At 38.3% G+C, this 22,775-nt stretch overlaps 1 protein-coding gene across 12 annotated transcripts in view; it reads left to right on the top strand.

Annotated features, from left to right (window-relative positions):
* The window catches only part of MAGI2 (membrane associated guanylate kinase, WW and PDZ domain containing 2), a 700,805-nt gene that overhangs the window by 651,180 nt on the left and 26,850 nt on the right, over positions 1 to 22,775 (top strand). For 8 of the 12 annotated variants that reach the window (XM_030960213.1, XM_030960207.1, XM_030960208.1 and 5 more), the window contains 3 exons: positions 2,893 to 3,070; positions 5,700 to 5,940; positions 7,841 to 7,984. In XM_030960213.1, the coding sequence (XP_030816073.1) occupies positions 2,893 to 3,070; positions 5,700 to 5,940; positions 7,841 to 7,984 (563 nt within the window). The remainder of the gene's footprint in view (positions 1 to 2,892; positions 3,071 to 5,699; positions 5,941 to 7,840; positions 7,985 to 22,775) is intronic. The other 4 variants (XM_030960210.1, XM_030960209.1, XM_030960206.1 and 1 more) reach the window with 1 other exon arrangement.

Below are 22,775 nucleotides of genomic sequence, written 5' to 3'. Positions count from 1 at the left end.
ACAAATATCAGTAGAGCTGGGAATGAAACACAGAAAGTAATGGAATTATTTAATGATCCATGGCCCAGTTAGATGACCTTCACCTTATGCTTCTGCATCCAGCAAGGGGACAGGGAAATTGTCTGACACTGGTCACAGACTGCAACTGAGGGAACTCATCTACTTTGTTAAATTAATTCAGTGAAGGGAAAAACACAAACGTACACACACTTAGAATTCACATCAATTAGCACCCTTGTAATTACTGGAGGTTAGCTTTAAAGGCATCTAAAACAAGTGTGATGCTTCATACAGTCCATGAAGTTTATTTAAGCCTCTCTGGTATCCAAGTTAAATAACATCATTAATAGTTTAGTGTTAGAGATGGATACATTAAATTAGAAAGAAAGCAAAGGTGCAGCTGAGTTGCAGTACTACAAGATGTTCTCAGGTGTTAGTGGTGAGAAATTATCTGTGCCAAGGCACAGCTTCCCTGTGTGACTGTGTGACATTGGACACCTCATTTGCCTTCTGATATTAGCTTCTCAGCTTAGAAAAATTGGTAAAAAATCTAATACCTCTGTAATATACTTTCGGGTGAAAAATACCATATAAATGCAAAGCAGTTTTAGAAGCAGCTCATGATTTGACCAGTTCATCCATAGTTATGAGAGTAATGTAGAAATGAGGGACAACATTTCCAATCTTCCTCTCTAAAACTTGCAATACAAAAGAGACTCACAGATGCAAAATGGGCAATTACAGCCTTAAGCATAGTGATTACACAGACAAGTATTGCTTATGCCTGCATGAGGAGTGTTTTAAGTGCAAATATACAAGCTTTTTTTGACAATTAATCCTAAATTGAAAATATTTTCAATAAAGTAGCCAAAATTTTTATAATAATTTTGAGCATAAATTAGATAAGTAGAAAATATGCACCCATAGGGAAAAACTCACACATTAAAAGTTTAAAAATAAACCACGTAAAAATTAAAACTAGATTCAAATGTAAAACTAGGCAAGGTCTGTATTGTGTGTAGCTATTGCTGTTAGGGATGCTCAGCCATATGTATGTGCCCATTTTGTTTGTTTTACACCATGCCACACTGGCCTCACTCCTTCTGTGGCAAGGAGGAATAGAAAAAACATATTTGCCTTTACTGTTGATAATGCAGGAACTTCTGCAGTGCTCTATCCTCCTGTGTGGGCAGAGTCTTTCTCTTTTATACATCCTAATAGGCAAATGGTGAACAGGACTGTGCTAGTGTGTTGGAATAAATACATTTGATATGAGCTCAGTAGCAAATGAGTCTCCCCCCAAGTCCAGCAGGAAGCCTGAATGAAGATTGGCATCTTTTATTTATAGCAAAGCAACAAAACCATATTTCCTATGCCAGACTCCCTGACTTTTTGAATTTTGTGTTGTTTGGAAAGAATGATTCTGTTTTTCTGCACTGTTCCTAAGTGGAACCTTAGTCATTTGACATAATACAGTGAAATAAAACATCAGTTTAAATGGTTAGTCAGAATTTATTGAGATTGGGTTTACTGTTTTACTGTTCACAGTCCCCAAAAATTTAAAGACAGGAAGCTCTTGATGAACTCAAAGACAGCAGGACCTAATATGTTTGTTCCTAACACTAAACACCAGTGTTTTAGCTTTTGTGACAGGTCTATCATCCCAAACAGTGGAGAAAGCAGTAAAATGTTCATTCTCTCAAAATGATATTTTTTCTAAATGGAAAGCATTTCAAATATCTTGTAGCTGTGCTAAGGCACATGAAGGACAGGGAGGTTGTTCAGGACAGCCAGCACAGCTTTACCAAGAGTAAGTCCTGCCTGACCAGCCAAGTGGCCTTCCACAGTGGAGTAACTACATCAGTGGACAACAATGGACAAGGGAGGAGCAATGGGTCTCACCTATCGGGACCTCTGCAAGGCCTTTGACATGATACCCCACAACATCCTTCTCTCTAAACTGGAGAAAGATTAATTTGATGAGGGCACTGTTCAATGGATGAGCAGGTTGAGGGAGGTGATTCTGGCCTTCTGCTCTCATGAGACCCGGCCCGGAGTTCTGAATCCAGCTGTGGGGTCCTCTGGACCTGTTGGAAGCAGTTCAAAGGAGGGTCAGGAAGATGATCAGAGGGCTGGAGCATCTCTCCTATGAGGACAGGCTGAGTGAATTGGTGTTTTTCAGCCTGAGGAAGACAAGGCTCCAAGGAGACCTTATTCTGATCTTGCAGTACTTGAAGGTGGCTTATAAGAAATATGGGCATGGACTTTTTAGCAGGGCCTGTTGTGATAGGACAAGTGACCTTACAGCTTTGAACTAAAAAGGGGCAGATTCAGACAGATATAAAAAAGAGATTTTTTTTTTATGATGAGGGTAATGAACACTGGAACAAGTTACCCAGAGAGGCGGAAAATGCCCCATCCTGGCATTCCTGTCAGAATTCAAGGCCAGGTTGGACAGGGCTCTGAGCAGCTTGGTCTTTTTAAAGATATCCCTGTTCATTGCAGGGAGGTTGGACTAAACAATCTTTAAGTGTCATTCCAACCCAAGCTCTTCTGTGACTCTATGACTCTATCATCATTCTGTGATCTGTAATTCTATGATTTAAAAGAATATGTGAAACGTGGAAGCAATTTCCCTTGTTCAATTGTGTTTTAAATAATGACAGTGTCAACCAGAATTATAGAAGTCACCAAGATTTCAGATCCCACAGACTACCAAAAGAAGCCCATTAGGTTCAAATGTCTTAAAATCTAATTATAACCTGGGAGAGTAAAAGCGACAAAGCATAAATTTGTCGATGTAGCGTGTGACCAAAAATTATTATTGTGTACCTTTGCCCTTTATTAAATGCTGCACTGTGACAGGTCTTTAATCTCCATCTCCCCATGAAGCAGAGCTGAACAGCCCAGCCTCGGCCCCCAGCTCGGAGAAGCAGAGCCCCATGGCCCAGCAGCACAGCCCCATGGCCCAGCAGAGCCCCCTGGCGCAGCAGAGCCCCGTCGCCCAGCACAGCCCCGTGGCACAGCCTCCGCCGCCACAGCCCCTACAGCCGCAGGGACACGAAAACAGGTTTTGCATCTTCTCATTTCTTCTTTTTTTTTTTTTTTTTGCCCCTTGTATGTTAGCATGGAGTCAGGAAAAATTTTTTATGGTGGGTTTAATCTCTGATGTATCGTTTACCATCCAATTTCTGGTGAGTAAATTATGCGTATACGTTAGCAAATTTATCTGTAATGGAAATCAAATGGTAGGGGGACAGAAATTTTGTGGCCAGCTGTATTAAATGCTGTTTATCTAAAAAGAACACACCGGCTGTGGGATGATACAAGTTTCTGTGACCTCCAATCAACACTATTTAGTCCTTGTATTATTTTTTAGCATGTTAAACAAGGCTGATTACACTAACTGTCTTTATGCTAATCTTCTGTAACCAACACATATCATCAAGATCCTCTTCCCCAAATGATGCTAGCTACAGGATTGCAACTTTGCTCTTCTGAAAAATCTTGAGTTCACTTGTGATTCACGCACTACACCCTCTAATTCTCCTTGCTTAACAGACGTAGTACTTTCACTTGCCCAGAATTATTTTGTTTCCATTAGTCATACAATGAAAATTACTTTGCCTTATATTTTATTGAGTACTTTCTCCAAAAGTGATCACCTCCTAGAAGACATATATTTCTGACAAAATTCAATATGAAGTTTTCAAAAAAGTCATTTTGTGCTATTGGAAGTCACTATTAAATATCTGCTAAATTGGGAATTTTCAGATGGGAGAGCAAACGATATTAATTAAAGTTCCAGGAAGAAATTCTGTAATAATTTTACTGAAAAGTGTAAGCTCTAATTGCTCATGTCACTCTTTACATATTCAGCAAAAATTACAGTGCCTCCATCTGTGAATAAAAACATCATCATCTGATATGCAGCTGTGGCCATATATTGGGCACTTGCCTAGAGATGACTCTTTTTTCAGAAAAAGGTCAATCCTTGCTAGTTCACACAGTATTATTTTTCACTAGATTTCATAAGCTAGATCACAGCTTATTTGTATAGCCACATACATTGTTTCTTTACCAAAATAAGATTTCAAAACTCTTAGGAATATTAACTAAGTTTTTTTAGTTCCAATATTAAGGCTCAGTATCACAGGATGCCTCACATTAAGTTTGTCCTCTATCTTCTTTTAACAGGATCATGATACTCAGTAAAGAAAGTAAGAGGCTTGCATGTATGCATGCAGGTCTTACTAATCGTGGCATCAGTCTATTTTAACCTTCTCAGAAAATTCAAAGGCAAATAGCTCTGATTTTTTTGTGTGTGGTTAGACATTCCGATTATTAAAACTATTTGTACGAAGATTAGCCATAATTTCACTGTAACTACATTAATAAATTAAAGAAATTTTGAAACATATCAGACAATTTAGGTTCGGATTACCTTTTTATATACAAATCAACCTAATCAAAAACAATGCTGTCATTTTTTCAGAGTGTAATTTTTGTAATCAATAAGTACATTTCAAAGTCTTTCAAAGTCCACATGCATCTTTGTATCTGTATGTGTCCATGAACAGACACAGTCACTGGGTTGACTGAAAACTTCCAGTCTAAGATTAAAGCAGAATTTAAAATGTCTATTTCCTGTACAGGAAAGAAATGTTTCCTTTGGCACCTAGGGAAGAGCCTAAGAACATTCACTCTGTGACATTTTTGTTAAAAAGTAACCTAAACCATTATTACAGAATTACCTTGCTAAAAGTGTTCAGGACCTTCTTTGTGCCTCTTTAGCACACCACATGGCTGAGGTAGGGAAGTTTGCCGTTAGGAATGTTCTTTACTTCACCCTGAAGTGCTTTTATGTGCTGATTTCCATGTGCTAAGGGAAATTCCCATCTGAATAAAATAAATAACTAGGCACTGTATCTGAGAAAGTCACATTTTCTTTCAAATTTTAGGACCCATCGCCCTGTAACCATTTACCAACTAAAGCAATATTTTACTTGTTATTAATTCCTCATAACCAAATTTATTTTCTTTTCACCTTGTGTTATTTCTGTGCATAACTACTGACAAGAATTTACTGACGTAGCTTTTAGTCAGATAGCATCATAGGGAGTGTATAATAAAAATAATACACACTATCATAACAGATGTTATATCAAAGAATACCTTTCATTAAAAAGGTAACAGCTAAGACAAAGAATTTATCCTTTTTTAACTTTAAGAACCTCACAATAATACTTTATGTTGATGAAAGAGGATGTAAACTGCACTGATATTCCCCTTATTCTATAGAAATATTAATTTTATAACTTTATAAACTCAGTGAATTATTTTGTAGTGAGTATAATGAGTATTTTCACATGCAGTTTCATCTTCAAAACAGGCAAAGTGGGAAAGATGATTTTCCTGTTCCTGTCCCTTTGAGTCCAATCTCAATCTCACTGATACAAGCTGGAAAATCGCACAGTATGACCTGAGGGAAAATTGCTTATGCCCATGTTTCAAAAGCTCTCACTGCTTTCAGCTGCCTCGACTATTTACCCCTGAGAGTTTTGCTTCCCTGTGAAAATCTGTTCCATGCAGTTTTGCAGTGGGGCAGCTGGCTCTCACTCCTCACTCACTATTGCATGCAATGCATACTTCTAATAGCCTGCTGCTCTCTGAAACTGAACCACTGTTACCTTCCTCAGCTACAGGTCAGAAGTAAAAGCCAGGCAGGATGTGAAGCCCGACATCCGGCAGCCGCCGTTCACGGACTACAGGCAATCCTCCACGGACTACCGGCAGCCCCCGCTGGACTACCGGCACCCGCCGGTGATGGATTACCAGCAGCCACCACCGCTGGACTACAGGCAGCCCCCGCTGATGGACTACAGGCAGCACTCCCCCGACACCAGGCAGTACCCCCTGGCCGAGTACAGGCAGCCCCAGGTACAGGCAGAGGTTGGGAAGGATGAAAGTTTGACAAGAAAATCTCACAGATGTGTATGCGTGGCAGAAAGATTTTTTTGAATGTAGAATGTGAAGAAGGAATAGAAATGAAAGCACATTTTGATATAGAAGGAAAGAATCGCTGAGTCAGTCTTACTGGATAACCAAGGTGGCAAAGGGTATGTTAGTTAGAAGGGGTTTTTATGGCGTAGAGCAAAGAATAAACCCACCTCAAACAAGATGATGTTTTTACCAAGTAGAAAGATAGCACAGGCAAACAAGACTGCCAATGCTGCAAGTAGAAAAAAGGTCTCAGAATTTTCCACTGCAAGAAAACTGAAAAACAACTTCTAGCTTAAACTGTAATGTACTAACTTTTAGTGATTGGAGAATAACAACATGGATATGGTAATTATAGTAGTTATGATAGGCTATAGATAATAATTAAGGTATAGATTGGTTCTACTGTATTAAGATGCTCAGCAAAGGAAAGTATATAATGCATTTGTAACCCAAACTAAGGGTCTCCAGGCCTGCCTGCAGCTGGAGCTGACAGTTGTAGGCACAGGCTCTGTCACCCACGACCCTGGACTGCTGTAACCTCTTGGATGTAATAAACTGCATTGTGAAGAGCTGCCTGGAGTCCCACATCCCTCATTTTGGCTCTTACAGGCAGACACATTCAGAGCACCCCTACCCACACAGAAGGCAGTAGGGTCTGTAGGGACAAGTTGTGGATGCTGTTAAGGAAGGTGCCACTATGGAAGGAGAAGACACATTAAAGGGTTTTACTCTGAGTTACTACTTCTCTGTAGAGGAAATTACTTCCAAACCATTAATATTAATGTATTAATGTGTGTGATCTGTAAATTAACATTACATTTATAATTGCGTGACTGTTATATTAAATAAATGCCATTTTTAAGGTACTGGAGTGTTGAAATAAAAATTCTAATATAAAAAGCCTTTTCATCAGAAGAGGAATTTTTTTCATTTTGGCACGTATTCATTCATCAGACAGTGGGTGTACTTGGGTCAGACTGCCTTTCTACAGCATTCTTCAAAATTAGGATTTTTATCTAATCGGAATAAATAAATAAAGGAATGAAATTCTGACTGATAAAATCAAATTTCTGTTGGTAATAGTCTGGATGAGTAGAAACTAGCCCATGCAACTAGTTTCTTTGACATCAAGCATGGTCTGACAAATTCAAAGCGATGATGAGTTACATGAAGAGTTATGGTACCTTGAACAAGACTCCTCTGATGACAGATATTTACTGACAGTTTTGAAGGTTGAGGATTTAGCTGAAAGTTCAGACTTTAAAAAAGACCTTCCTTTCTCCTTACATAAAGTCAGGAAAAAAACAGAGGTCAAAAAGTATTAAACGGGAGCCTGCAAATTTCTGTACACTATATGCTGGAACCATGTATGGGTGGTTTTTATGTCCATATTTTCAAAACCAGACACGTAAACCATATCAAGAAAAATCCTGAAATTCCTAAATGGAATGCAGAGAAACCTATGAAAATATTGTGCATTTCAGTATCTAAATAGCAAATATCTATCCGCATGTGCATACCTTATAAGGTGCTTCTTAGCATCTATAGAGATGCTTGGGTTGGCTCTTTTCCAGCACCTCAGTTTTAATTCTCTAATCAGTAGACTGTACAACCCAAGCTTTCTCTTTATTTTCAGCTGCTCCCATGGATCTTGCACTCTTGGCTGACAATGCATCAGAAGCTACATCACAATTTCCCTCCCAGACCTCTCTATGGACCTTTGCTTATATCAAGTGAATCAATACATTTTTGAAGAGATCAATTTTAAAGTTTTCTTGAATGCATACCACAATGCCCATGTAGTTAATTGTATTTCTTTTTGTATTTGTCTGTACAGGACTTTGATTATTTCACCGTTGATTTGGAGAAAGGAGCCAAAGGATTTGGGTTTAGTATTCGAGGAGGAAGGGAGTACAAAATGGATTTGTATGTGTTGAGGTTAGCAGAAGATGGACCAGCAGTAAGAAATGGAAGGATGAGGGTGAGTAAAATACATTGTAACTTTTTTTTTTGACATTTACAGATATGTTTGATGATGGGGTCAAAGGGAAAGTACTTTTTTCACCTCTTATCAGGTTTTAAAAAATAATGCCAAATACCTCTTCTAAAATAAGCTATTTCTGTAGGGGTTCAAGAAATTAGTTGATACATATAGTAGATCCCCGTCATTTCTTTGCAAATAAATTTATTACTTCTGACTGATAATACCTTTTACCATGTTAGAAATTTTTGTCATTATTATTTTCACTCTTATCTAAGCAACTTAAAAATCTCAGGCAAAGTTTGATGTTTCTTAGATAACAATAACATAATTAATATTTGGGTCTCTAATCACAAAAGCAAAGTGATCACTATGATATGTATTAGATAACTATGAAACCTAAGACCTCATCTGTGTTGTTTTACTAATTTAAGCGAGTTGTCTTTGTATTGTTTGCTAAATTTGTTCATTGATCTTAGTCTTGTTTGTAGGGATCATGATCTTAAAAAAAACAAACACACAGTCTGTATAGGAAAAAAAACCTAATCAAAAATAGAGACATTTAATCTGTCCAGTTGTGATAAAAACAAGGTATAACTTCATCCAGGCCTGCTGATACTTTGCAGAACTGTAAGTACACAAAAAGGAGAAGGAAAGAACATAGGCAAGACTATCAAGAGTCAACATAAAAAGTTGTTTATGTATCTAATTAGTGCAGTCATGTTCAACCAGTGTTTAATTTCAAAGATGGGCAATGAAAATTGTGTTCTGTATGTAGTGGTAAGAACAGATTTTACAAATGTCATGGTTGTTACACTTATTCTGTTTCACAGTCTAAACAATCTGATCAAATTTGATGTCTTACTGAAAGAGCACTGTCTTTCTGTGTATAGCTCGGGAGTTTTGCTGTGCTTCAAATGACTTGGTAGAATAGCAAAACTCAGCTAGTCCTCAGTTGTATGATGGAGTGCAAGCCCCTGGCACTGGCAGCAGCAGCAAAAGTAGTTCCTGTGTCAGGAAAGCCAGTGGTGCAGGCAGGCAGGCAACTGGTAATGGAGATACACTCCCACTGCATTTTTGTGTGAAATACGGGTGATTTCATGCTGCAGCTGGAACTTTAGCTTTCGAATATCTTCCCTGGTCCTCATTCTTTCCTTTATTTTAGTATTATCATTGTCTGTTGCTCTTAATGAGAAGCCATATGCAAGATGTACATTAGTAGCTATAATGTGATTAAAGACTGAGAAAAAGCTGTGCTTTTCATAAGCTCTGGAATCACATGTTTGGAAACATATGGCTAAGAATACCAAAAAAAATAAAAGAACACCTTTGAAGAAGGCTCATTTCAAATAATAATCTGTATTAGGTAGAAAATGAACATTAAAATCTGTGCATCATTTAAACAAACTAATACTAAGGAATGAAGTTAGATTATTCACTTTATGAATAGCCAAAATATAAGAAAGTATTTAACATTAGTAGGAGTTGGTGGTTTTTTTAATTGCATTAGGAAAAGTTCTGCATGCTTTAAGGAATACTGCTAATATAACATCTTGGTTTAAAACTTTTTCATTGTAGTGGCCATAACAGATAGCCTAACATAATAAGTGTTATTCTGACCAGATAGATGTAATTGGGGGTTTTTCTCCCTTTTAAAAGCATCGTTCTTTGGAACCAGTTCTACCGTGCATGCTTGTCACTGAGTGTTCTCTTTTATTCTCCTGCCTCACAGACATTTTAACCTGACAAATGGGTTTGGAATGTGAAAGATTCTTATATTCAGTGACCTGTGACTGATGGACAGCAGAAGCTCAAGAAAAAGCTTCAAAACAAAAATAGAAAAAATAGAAGCGAACAAAAAAAAATGTTGAAAGAAATATGTTACATAGGAAGATGGGCAAAGGAAGCAGAGTTCTGTGCCCACATCACCTTTCTAAGTTTACATCAGCTGTTAACAATGCAGGTTCATTCACACTTCTTGGCTGGTTGTTGCATCTCTGTATCTCTCTGTTTGACAGGCGCATCTCTACAGCAGAACATGCAAAAATCAGGGCAATGTCTCTTGCTTTAGATACCGTTGTCCTTAGACATTATCCTCTGATCCTTGGCTTTCAACACTGAGGATAGTAAACCATGCTTTTGTGAAGGATCTTACCAGACCACTTTCCAGCTAAGAGTCATTCTGATAACCAACTTGTCTCCATTAATGTTTTTCTTGCTGTTTCCTTGTCCTTGAACAGCCCTCTTTAATTTAACTAAATCTTTACAGAGAAACATTGAAGCAGATAGCACAAGGTACCAGTCATGCTAAAAAAAAAAAAAATACACACAGCGCCAGCCCTATTCCCATGCACAAAACCAAGAAAAGAAAAATAAAACCAGATAAGTTGTTGTAAAAAATAGATCATATAATGAAACATGTTACCTGTGGGGCACTTAGATGTAATAAGCAAACATATTCCACAAATAACATTTTGTTTTCAATCTACAAATAGCCAGCAAAAACCCTGATAGAGATTCAGCCATATTGATACAAAGCTCCCTATTTTACAGAAATAAATAAAATAATTATGTTAAAGTAATAGAGCTGAAGCTATACTAGTGGTTTTATAAAACTCTATAATTGAAGAGATGAAATCTCAAACTGAAAACAGCTCTGGATGGGAAAGTTAAAGTCTGTATGTTTACTCTATTAGTGGGCACTGCAAAACCAGTGTTGGAATGAGTCCCAACAGCTGTATCTGCTTGGACATGTGTTAAAAAAAATCTGGGAGTCCACCACCACACAATCAAAAGATTCTAAGGTCTAAATACATGAAAAAATGTTAGGCATTACTCATGCAGAGGATATTAGAGTAAAACCTATGATTATAGGCAAACAGATGTAAATAAAGAACTGGAATGGAGCTATCTCTTGTGAAAGAAAAAAAGGTAGATCAATTACTGAGGAAGGTAAGTATGGAAGGAGTACAATATGCCAATAAAATAACAGCAAAGAGAAATTGAACAAGAAAGCAATGATAAAACAAGATGAAGAAAGTGACATCAAAATCAGGACATCCTTATGAAAATTTTGGTTTGATCTTCAGGCTTTTATGAACTTCAGTGAGCCTTGTGAGCAGACAGAGAACAGACTCACAGAACAAGCCCAAGAAGTGATGATCTTCCAGTGGCCCTGCCAAAACTGTATGGATTTGTAAATACTGATGTAAGAAGGAAAAAGATTTTATGAAGATCATTATCACATCAACATTTCCAACCATAATTGGATTGTTATTCTGGTCTCCCTTCCTACTGGGGTTGGCATGCTAGGCATGTAGTTTTTTTATTGGATACAAATTCACCAAGGAACACCCCATTTCAGCATTACAAGATCTAAAATAGTCTTTAATTTAACTTCATGACAGATGAAGCTTTCTACTTTGATTTTCTGCAGAATTGTTTTGGGAATTGGAAAGGTGGAAGAGCACTGAGTTGATGCCATACAGAGTTCATCAGTTCTCCAATCCTATCGTTCTTTGACTCAGGAATCCCTTTCTGCCAGCCTAGATAGACACAGCATTAAGTCTTGAGGTTCAACACATTATTCCCTTAAAAGCAGGTTTAAACTTTCATGGTCTTGCTACACTTAGTCATGGCACCTTCACATGCACTGAGACTTTTATTTGAGCCCATAGACTCTGCAGAAAGCCCAAGCATATATCTTACTTTAACCTGGGTTCATCTATCACTAGATATGGGAAGGAGATGCCCATCGACCCAGAGGTCTACAGGAGCTGATTCTTTGCATGCATCCTCTGCCCATGTGGTTGTTAAACTATTCTCAACCAGTGTTGGAGACCCACAGCCATAAGTGCAGCTTCGTATAAAATCACATGTCAGATCATACATCACAATTTACTGTGGCAAGGCTTTATGGTTAAGATATATGGCAGCTCCTCACAGGGGAATGCTGTAAGGGAGAACCTCATCACTACACTGGAATTAAATACTCACAGTGTATTTTATATAGACATATAAAATTTATGTAATATATGGAAATACTGACTTAATTCTGACAGCTGAGCAGGGAGCAAGCTACAATGGCGAATTCCAGAAAACCTATCTCTGTGCTCCATAAGACAAGGATGTATTAAAATAACCATGAAAAAAATTTGAAGAACTATTAGTGCCTTTGTTATCTTTTCCCAGACTGGCAGAGGTCTCAGCACATCAGGATTCCATTTCTCAAGCACTCCTAGCATCAGGGAAAACAACTGAAACTAGTTGGTGATGGCAATGTTAAGAATAAAGCTGCAAGGCCCAGTCTCGGAGTAGGGCAAGAACATGGCACACACTCTGTCAGTGACAGTCACATTGAGCTGATTCTGTCACCAGAGATGAGGGACATAACACAGACAATGTGGAGCACAGTCCCCACAGCCTTTGAAGATTCAGACACTACTGGAAGCAATTTTACAGGTCTATTTAGATAAGGCTCATGCTAACATATTTTATTCTTGCCTCATGCTGAGGACAATGATTGGCAGAGCTCTGCTTGCAGATCTCTCTCTCTTCCTGTCTTAGAGAGAGTAAGTTCCTTACTGCTCTCAGGGGGATTGTTAAGCATGGTTGTAGTGTTTGCTAGACATGAGATAGGATCAACAGATCTCTTATTGCCTTGAATGGTATCTCCAGCAGCCAGCATGTTTATTGAAACCAGTGTCAAACAAAGAGACTGTGGCTGAGGGCTGCAAAGGTACAGAATAGCATTAAATTCTTGAAGAATGAGGGTGAAATGTGTTTTTTTATAGACAGTGTACATCTGTGTCATTTTGTCACTTTGTGATCTTTTTTTACATCTTCCACAAAAGCCATACATCTCATCTCTGACATCTCTAGTTTCATTGTCTTGTCAACTCATTTTTCTCAGTCCTCATGCACCATTTAGCCCTATCTCCAGCTTCCTCATATCTCCTTATGCTACATTGTTTTTCTCATTTTATTGCATATTTTTCTTATATTTTGGCAGGACAGACATCTGACATGCAGGCACAGCAGAATTTTGTATCTTTCATGCTCTGCAGTTCTGCTTTGACTCTTCAGTCCTTTTTCCTGTTCGTTGCATTTCTGTGGTTTGCATACCTCTTTTTTGTTTCAGTTGTACACAGCTGGAGATAAAACCAGGCACAATGGACAGGAGGCTCCTATAGTGTCAATTATGAGCTGCTGTGTTGTTGCATAAGAGTCTGTGTGGCCTTGCTTGGTTGTTCCAGCTTGCTGAGTGATCATTGCAGTGATGCTCACACCAGTAACAGATCTGTGCTGTGGTCAGGTTCATGGCATTCTGCAAACCAGCACAGTTTGTGTATGTAATAATTTCCCATAATAATAAAGTTCACACCAACCTTATTTGTGGTTATTCAGAAACCTTCATCCACCCACACCAAGAATTATTCCTAGCAGAAGGGGAGAGTTGGGTATTCAAGAGCCAAGGGTCAAAAAACAAAGGCAGAAAGAGGGAGTCTGTCTCTTATTTGGAAGAAAACAGAACTAAAGTTTCAAATCATGGAGGACATAAATATTAAATTTAAAACTGCTGTCAAAACCCATGTATGCATTTGGCAACATTCAAAACTGACATTTTCATATTTGTTTGCAATAGAGTTACAAACTCATAATCTGATATTAAAACCCTCTCTTGAGCCATAAGAGAAATAACTTTAAGTTCCCTTTGAAAAGTCTGGACTCCAGGCTTCTGAGCAGTAGGGTGGCATATAAGAGTTGGCTGTAGCTAACTATGTCTCACAGAATTAATTTGTTACCATTAAGACTCTTCAGGCTTATCACAGGAGCAGGTGGTATGTAGGCATCTGGGCTCTCCAAGTGCTGTACAACTGTGGAGTTTAACAAGGTAACAAAAACCCGTCTCCCTGCAATATGACATTTCCAAACATCTCAAGTCAGGGCACCCTGAAATCACTTAAATTGTTCGGGGTTCAGTGAATAGTCAGAGATGAGTTAATTAGGATCCTAAAGTGCTTGGAAAGTCTTTTATACCATGCAAATCAGAAGTCTCTCTCTTGTTTCATCAGAGTGTTTTTTCCATTTCACATTTTTTTATTCCTAGAGGTTGCACACATTTAGCTTGTTGTTCATCTAGTCCCTTAATCACTGTATCCCTTTTTTGCAGCCCTTGATTTTTAGGTTCTTAGTAGATCAGTCATCTGTTTCCACCAAATAAGGAATCATTCCCTTTCTGAGGCTTGGATGTAATACAACTTCCATAGATGCTTTTTATAAGTCCATATTAACATGTGTAAAATATCCTCATTCTTTTTTTAAATTATTTTTCAGTTGCTGTTGTCTTGCATCTCAGAGATGACAAAATCCAACAGAAATGCCTGGACTACCACATACCATTTTGTTAGATTCCTACTGCACAACCAAATTTTGTATCAGAAACCACATGCAGTTCCTGTAGCTTCATACACAGGAACCTTCTAACATTTGTGATTCTGGTCTCCATACATTAATATTGTATTTCTTCAGTCCTTCCAGAACTAAGCCTTTGCAGGGTTATTTCAGCTGTATTCCTGTTGCTAAAGGAATATGGAAAATGGGAAAATGTGAAAAAGCACTGATTATCAACAGGACTGATTGGGTTTTGTCAGTGACCATCAAATCTAATCAAAGCTTAAAAGGAAGAATGAACAATTTTTTACTCTACATTAAATGGAAATCCTTCAAATCACTTTGCCATGCAGACACCACAATCTGCACTGACTCCTCACTTGTGTAGAGCCTCTCTGAGATTTCTTGTTAATGAAGAACAGAGCATCTATTTGGGATGCTCCATCAGTGATTGGCCCCACATTAAAGGATGATTCCCTACAGTCTGCAGTGGAAAACACATAAGGTTGCAATCAGTAAGTACAGTTAGCAAGAAGTAGCTCAGCTCAGCTTGAGAGTGATTAGAGCAAAAAGCATTAAAAATAGAGAGAAACAGTTGTCACACAGTAAAGAGAGTAGGTGACAGATACAGACATTTCTTTATCCAATCAAGAAAGCTGCAGCAAGGAAACAGGAAGAATGAAGGAACAGCTTGATCAGTTGTGCATTTTTACAAACATTTAAGGCAATCCCAGCATTCAAAAATGAATGAAGGATTTACCAGTTTAATCTTTAATTTCTGAAATAGCATACTTTAGAATCCTATTTTATATTGAAAACAAGGAACAAGACTGACATACTGCTGAAAATCCTCAGGTTCTCCAGGTGCTAAAAAGCAGTGAAGTCTTGTGTTTGGAATATTGGAGGAAAGTGGATATTGCTGCTGGGAATCCTCTTTGCAAGTTTACTCTAATCACAGCAAGCACAAATGTAGGAGGAGCAGTGATAGGTCCTAAGAGCCATAAAGGTCTTCTCCACACACATGGTGTGCTGGCACAGTAGGGACTCAGCTGCTGAGCCCTTGATGTGAGTGAGGGCATGAGAAGGCTGTCAGAAACCCCACTGAAGATTTGGAATATATATAACAGTAATATTTAGAATAATGCCGCACATCAGGGGCAGAAGTACACCCCAGGAAAATACGGTGCTCCACCAGCAGCAGCTTGGCTAAGGTTTTGTGCACACATCTGGAAGACAAATGCTCACAGAGTGATTCATGCCAGTTAAGCAGCCCATCTTTTCTACATAAGTAGCACTGATTCTTAAAACCTGCAGCATACCTGGCTTACTTTATGCAGTAATATAAATCTTACCTTCATAATAAGCATTCAGTGAATGTCAACACTGTCATTTCAATGGAACAAAAAGACAAAGGTATTCTTAGGCCCATCCATTTATTCTGTGGTTTGTGATCCACCTGAACAGTACAGGAAGATGTTAGCTATGCTTTCCCACCAAACTGCATGTCCCTTTGGGGTAATCTAACTCACACTCCAATTCCCTACTACATACATCACTGTCCAACCTCACTTGTGGAGAGACTAGGTGTGATTGATCTGAACTCAGAGAATTCAACTGGGATACTCGAGCACATGAGCTGGATGCCAGCCTGTGGCAAGAGGAGCTCAGTGCTGGGTTAGTGTAATTGGCAGAACTCAAGGAAGAATATATTGACATGCAGACATAAAGCTGATCAAAATTCTACTGTCTGCACAACAAAGAAATGCAAACTGAGGCCCTCGAGGATCCTGAATATATTTTGACAGTATAAAAGCTTAATAAATCAAGAGCAAATTACTGTAGGTGAACTATTGTTCAGCATTTCTCCAAAAATCTGTGTGTATTTTTAAGAACTTGTTTGCAGAAAGGTAAGGATAGGAGTATTCCTCTCACACACTTAATTAAAATCCTTCTTACAAAAATGTATCCAGTTCGGCACATTCAAAACATCCTTCTAACTCTATGCCTAGTAGCAAAATCTTTCAAGCCAGCTGTGAAAACAAATCTAGTTAATAATCATGTTAAAAATAGTTAACTATTAAATTTTAAGACTAAAATACTTAGTTGGCAGGCAGGCATCTTATTTAAATCTGGGGTTTATGGAATATTTATGAAGGTTTTCAGGTCTAAAAAATTAATTAACCCTAACTGAAAAATTAAGAATCGAGTATTAGAAAACAAATGAGCACACCACATGATGCTGCTCTGATAATTAAAACAATTTTCCAGCAACAGAAGTGACATAGGCATCAACTTCTCTTCTGTGTTTTCCCAAATCATGACAAGTGAAAACTGGGAGAGTTCATCCCTAAAGGTAAAAAAAAAGATATGAGGCCCATTGCTATGGCCCCAGCCTAGTATCCTCATTCCAACAAGGACAAGTAGAGGATGCTTAGAAAAGGAATGTAGGACAAGTATGAAATTATTCTTCCATGCATATAACATCCAAGACACTGTCAGTCAGGAGTTTATATATTTTTCTATGCTAGGACTCAGTGTTAGGACTATTTTAACCACTTATTTGAATGTATTCATGCTTTTGATATTCCAGATATAATGTGTCAATGGATTCCAAGTCAAAGTGCCTGCATTGTTTGGAAAAAAACTCCTTTTTTTTTTTTGTAGTTACAATATAATAACCATATTTCATCATTCTGCATACCATTCTTTGTTCTACTGATCTATATCATGTACTGAACCTCACCAGTCTGTTTCACCTTGCATCAAAAGGGAGCTGTTCTTTACCCCTACCCAGCCTCACTGGCCTCCTCCAAGGCATTTCTCAATGTATCACATTCATTTGGAGGTGAAAGCACAAGAACAATTTGCAGTTTTCAGGATATTGGTGCTCCTAAATGACACAGTGATGGCTTCTCCTATATTCTCCACTTTCCCCCTAGCAGCTGGTGTTCTGTTTGGGTTTTTGGCTGTGCTGACATTTTCAGCTTAGTGAGCTAAGCACAAGGACAGCAGGATCTGTGTTTTCAGGGGTGATGGCTGATTCAGAGTGAGGGAGTATGTAGTTTTCCACATGTACTATGCTTGGTGTTCAGCACTCAGCACCACTGGCTTTCACGTGCTGCTTTAGCATGGATTGTGCCATCATTTTTAGAGCTTTTAAGTTTAGATATAAGAATACTGCATGGTGATGTGCTGTCTGCAAATCCTACCACCTCTTCCCCACACCATTTGCAAGTATGCTGAGCAGAATAATCACTGTGGTAAAGTCTTTTGATTGTGAAAATTGACCACTTATTTAAAGCATTTTTTCCCTAGAATTTAATCTCCTGCTTAGAGGAGCCTATTCTTTTTCATCCCACAGCAGTCTCTATTGAAGACTTTACTATTAAAAGCTTTCTGAAAATGTCAGTATACTAACCAGATCACATTAATCTATATAGTCATTGAGAGCTCCAGTGACCTGCAATAGATCTGTGAGGAATGGCTTCCCTCTACAATAGCCACACTGACCCTTTCCCACTATATCATCATTATCCATGTGCCAGCTAAGCCTCACCATCCTTATTGCTTCCTTCCATCTGCTCAATTGAACATGAGACTCGCTTGGTTACTTTCCAAGTCCGTTCTTAAAGACTGGTGTCACACTTGCCACTTCCCATTCCTTTGAAATTCAGCAATTTACTGATTTAGTCAGTAGATTATATCCTATAGCTACTAGTAGAACAGCTTCATATCCAAATTCCTTTAGAACTGAGGATAAAAGTCATCTGCTTCTGGTGGTGGCTCACTATCCGTTTCATCAGTCTGCTATAAAATCTTTGCCACAGACCCTGCTGTTGGAGTCAGTTCTTCACTCAACCCTGCAGTGAGCAGACCCTCTGCAGGAGTTTTGCTGTCCTCCTCTTCCGTGAAAATTGATGAAAAGAATTAATCTGTTTTCTGCAGTCTTTTCTACTTTGTGCCCAAACTATCTTTTGAGATCTGACAGACTCCATGCCTATGGTATGCTTGAAAACATCTTCTTAGATCTTACTTTTCAGCATTTTTCCTCCTCAAAATCTTTTTGTGGTTTCATCTTTATCTTGTTGGAGTTTATATTCTTTTCACTTTTGCTGTGCGGATGCAACTTTGGACGAAGCAATCTCCATTTTCAGGTTTCTCTGTAGGATCTGTAAAATCAGCTTGTCAGACCTTCAACTTGCTTTGCTTTTGCCTGATCAGAACTGCCTGAGACCATCAAGAAGATACCAGAAAATTTTTTTCTTCCTTTTCATAGTCTCTATTGGTTCCCATCCCTGATTTTAATAGTGAAGTAGATGTTATTAATATTACATTATGCTACAATGAGTTATCCTACCTCTGTTTTAAAAAAGAAATAGTGTATCAAATACAGTAGGACAATGCATTTTCCTTTTATCTTTGACAGCTTTATTTCACATACACATGGATTATTTTGCAGCAATGTTATGAAAGGCATCAAGTGTACTGTAGTACCAGAAATCCATTTTGCTGTCTTTTCAGCCCTCATGACTGAAAACTCCATTTTTCCCTCTTGCATTTCCCACTCTTTGCAAACAATCAGGCATGCACATATTCCTCTTTCCAAGATCTCTTTCCCAAATAGCACTACCATTTCTCTCTCTCAGAAAAAGGGGAAAAGGTAAAAAGAAAAAAGCTGGAGCTCCTGCTGAGGAGCGTGGGAAGAGCTTTTCTTGTTCTGCACCATGTCCTATGGCCCGTCTTTCCCCCTTCTTTTGGGCAGGAGTCAAGACCATCTCTCTGTGGGAACAAAGGGCCTGGCATTTCCAGGAGTAAGAAGCTGCAGCTGCTTAAATAGTTGGCCACAGAAAAAAAAAACACTTTTTCACTCCAAACTTTTATGTGGTTGGTTCAAAAGTAGCATGGGACGTGTTACTGTAATTCCCCCAAAGAGAGATACCATGTCTTCTGCTGAGACATCAAGCTCACATACCTCAAATGCACTGGAGGGAGTCCAAGGTTACCAAAGCCCCCCAGCTTTGCTCGGGCTGTATGTTGTACCTGGGGTTTCCAGGCAGCACACATTCTCTGCTGTGAGGAGATTTGCTCAGCACATACCCAGCCTGTGCCTAACTCCAGACAATCATACTTGAGCTTGACAGTACTTGGAAATTCACCAAAATAGATACTCTGGAATTGCCTTTTGGTCTCCAAGTACAGACAGTTTTTCAGCCTTTTGGGCCAATTGGCAACAACAACCTCAACAAATAACATGTAAAATTGTTTCAGTTATAAAAATAGAATGCCCACATAAAAATAATTAAATGTGATTTGTCTCTTTCCTGAGGTTTAATTATAAAATGCATTAATAAAATTACAGATAGCAATGCCCTCCACACAAATCATTTGAGGCTGCTTTTATCATTAGATTTAACATGGACTGAAAATGTGCATACACAATTAATTTAATTTCATGCAGCTGGGAACCATACACCTGCTTAGAGACTGTTCCTTACGCACCAACGGAGGCAAACGTACACAAGGCTCTCATCCCTGGTTTAAAAGAACACTCAAGCAAGGAAAAACCTCTTTAGTACAATAAAGCTATATGTGTTTCCCTTCTGGTTCACCCTGTTTCTGAAACCCTGTTTGTGTGTATGGTTGGCTTTTTTAACAAGACCAGTAATGATTGCTTTAAAATATGGCCAGAGCCAAACAAAGGCTCTGCAGATAAACCCACACATACTTAAGGCACTTTATTCTAATGATTTGGAGAAGCTTTACAATTTTCTTTCTAATTAACCTATCAATAGTGATGTTACTTAAACATTCCTTAAGAATATTATCTTCTCATTATTGCCAGAAAACATGTTGCCCAATTTTATAGCTCAGTTGTTCTTGCACATGGATGGAGCATCTGAATTAACTTGAACTGAAACAGATTTTGTAAAGAAACACTTTCCATACACACAAACTACTTTCATAATTGCATTTAAATCATTAATATTCAAATTTCAAAGCATTAAGGGGGTGAAGCATTCAATGTTTACTTTGTACTTGCACATTGTAAGAATATAATAGAGGAGTGTTCTGCTTACCAAGTGCCATTGGGTTAGGAGGAGAACCAGTGGGTTTGGGTAGGTATTTATCCCAAACATGGAAACTCAGCAAGGGTCATATTCTTCAGGAAGAAAGAAACACAATGCAAAGCCAATGTGAATAAAATTTCCAGATTCATAGCTGCAAAGAACATGTTTCTTCAGAATAAATACAGCTCAGGCAGCAGCCAGGCAAGGTTCCCAGGCTGTCTTGCCAGCACCCTTCACCCTTCAGCTGCTGAGAACATCTGGAGAACATAGAGGTAGATCACTCCTGCCTTGTAGTCTTTGCTGGAGACCTCCAGGAAGGTTTAAAAAGCAGAGCTGATGCCAGCCTGGGGAGTGTCCCACATGCAGGGCTTGCCTGTTGGGACTGGGAAAGGGTACATATGTCACATGTTTAAAGAAACATCAAGAACTGGAAAAATAAGGTCTATTGCCTGATGAGAATGTGGAGATGGCTGAAATATTCAGTGTTTTCTTTGTATCAGTCTCCATTGAGATGTTCACAAAAACATCAGCAAAGAAATTAGTATAAATCAGAATAAAGAGAAAACTGCTTAAATCATACTTAGATTCAAGTTTGCAGACCTTGCTGATGTTCATGTATGCTCAATGACTAAGGTAAGTAAATTTATAGACTATTAGTAATTATGTCTAAGAATTCATGGAGGACAGAAAGTTAGACTAGAGAAAGCAAAACATATACCCTATTTTTAAAGCTAAATTTAAAAAATCCTTTAATTTTTGTGCTCAGAGATAATCTGTGACAAGCTACCAAAAAGTTGAGAAAGTTCACTGGCATGTGAATTGTGGAAAGCAAATCTTGTCCCACCAGTCTGATTTTTCTTTCTTATGTCTGATTTTCATTCTTATTTCTATGTGGAAAAATGGGGAGGAGAATGTACAATCTTCCTTTCACCTTTCAACACTACCTTCTATGAAAGTCACATGAAAAGGTTGAGGCCCTAGGTGGAATCTCTTTTAACGTGGTTACTGTCAATAATTCCTCTCAAAGGCTGCTCTGAATGATTTTATCCTTAATAGTAATTACAAGCATAGTTCTAAGGTGTCTGGGATGAAACCAACTCAGTTCAATATTCCATTATTACTTGGAGACCTACTGATAAATAATAAAATAAAATTTGCTGATGCCAGTATGTCACTATTCATGGGGAGTAAAAAAAGACTTTGAGAAACAGACTGTTTCAAAATAAAAATTTTGTACTGAAGCAGTCAATCTGATGAAAGTCACAGAGGTGCACAGTGCTCAGTTTAGGGCAGAGAAATCAGATGCACAATGATAAATGTGAGATAACTGCTCAGAATCCAAACTGACTACGGGTTGCAAATCTGATGTGTTACAAAAAGGCAAAGAATTTGTTCTGTGAACATTATTAGTAAATGTGGAAAGAATGTTATTTTGATCTGTTCTACTTACCCTCCCACGTTCATAGTATCTTCAGTTTGGACACTGTGAACAGACATGGAAGGATCCAGAAGAGAAGTGTAGAGAAATGCTGTGTGGTATAAACTGCAGGAATCATCTTTTGATTCTAAAAAGAGAAATGAGGATCCCATGTGTCGACACTGATTTTATGTTTCCAATTACTTCTGGCCTCACCTTAGTGTATCTTCAATATGTGGGTATATATAAGATTCTCTTTAAAAATCATTTGATTCAGAAAATAGCTCCACAGACCTAAAAATTTATTCCAGAATAGAAAAGTTGAGGGAGAAAGCATATTTGAATGCCTGGACAAGGAGAGCCCATACAGGAGGGTTTCATCCTATATCAGCCATAAGAAAATCTACATCATGGAGGGAAAGAAGGGAAGGTTATCAAGGTTTAACTGGAGGAGAAAAACAAGAACTGTACCTTGCTGACACATAGGGAACAGCTCCTCAGCCAAGGTTTTCTCTTTTGTATGAATTTCCAGATATGAGTGCAAAGTCTAATTGAAGCTTTTCTCGAGGTAAGGGTGTTGACAACTTTTCCTTGCTGTTTTCTCATCTAATCAGGGCTGGGCTTGTGCTGCAAAGGCAGAATAATTCAGCTGCTCATCAGTCAGCCACAAGACACAAAAGCAAGGAACACAATTAACCCATTGCTCCTGCAACTATTCATTATAGCTCTGGTCTCACCCTTTCTGATGTAGATTTCAGAGCACCTAATTTTTGCCATCTTGTTTCTCTCCCCTCCTTCAGCCACATAACCAAGATGCTAGCCTTTTTTTAAGCTTTCTCAAGTTATTTGCACATAATATTTCAGAAGAAAAGGAAATATCAAATCAACTACAATATTTTATAATGAAAGAAAA

The sequence above is a fragment of the Camarhynchus parvulus genome, chromosome 1A, assembly GCF_901933205.1.
Source record: "Camarhynchus parvulus chromosome 1A, STF_HiC, whole genome shotgun sequence".
NCBI lineage: Eukaryota > Metazoa > Chordata > Aves > Passeriformes > Thraupidae > Camarhynchus > Camarhynchus parvulus.
This window is presented reverse-complemented; position numbering and strand designations above follow the sequence as displayed.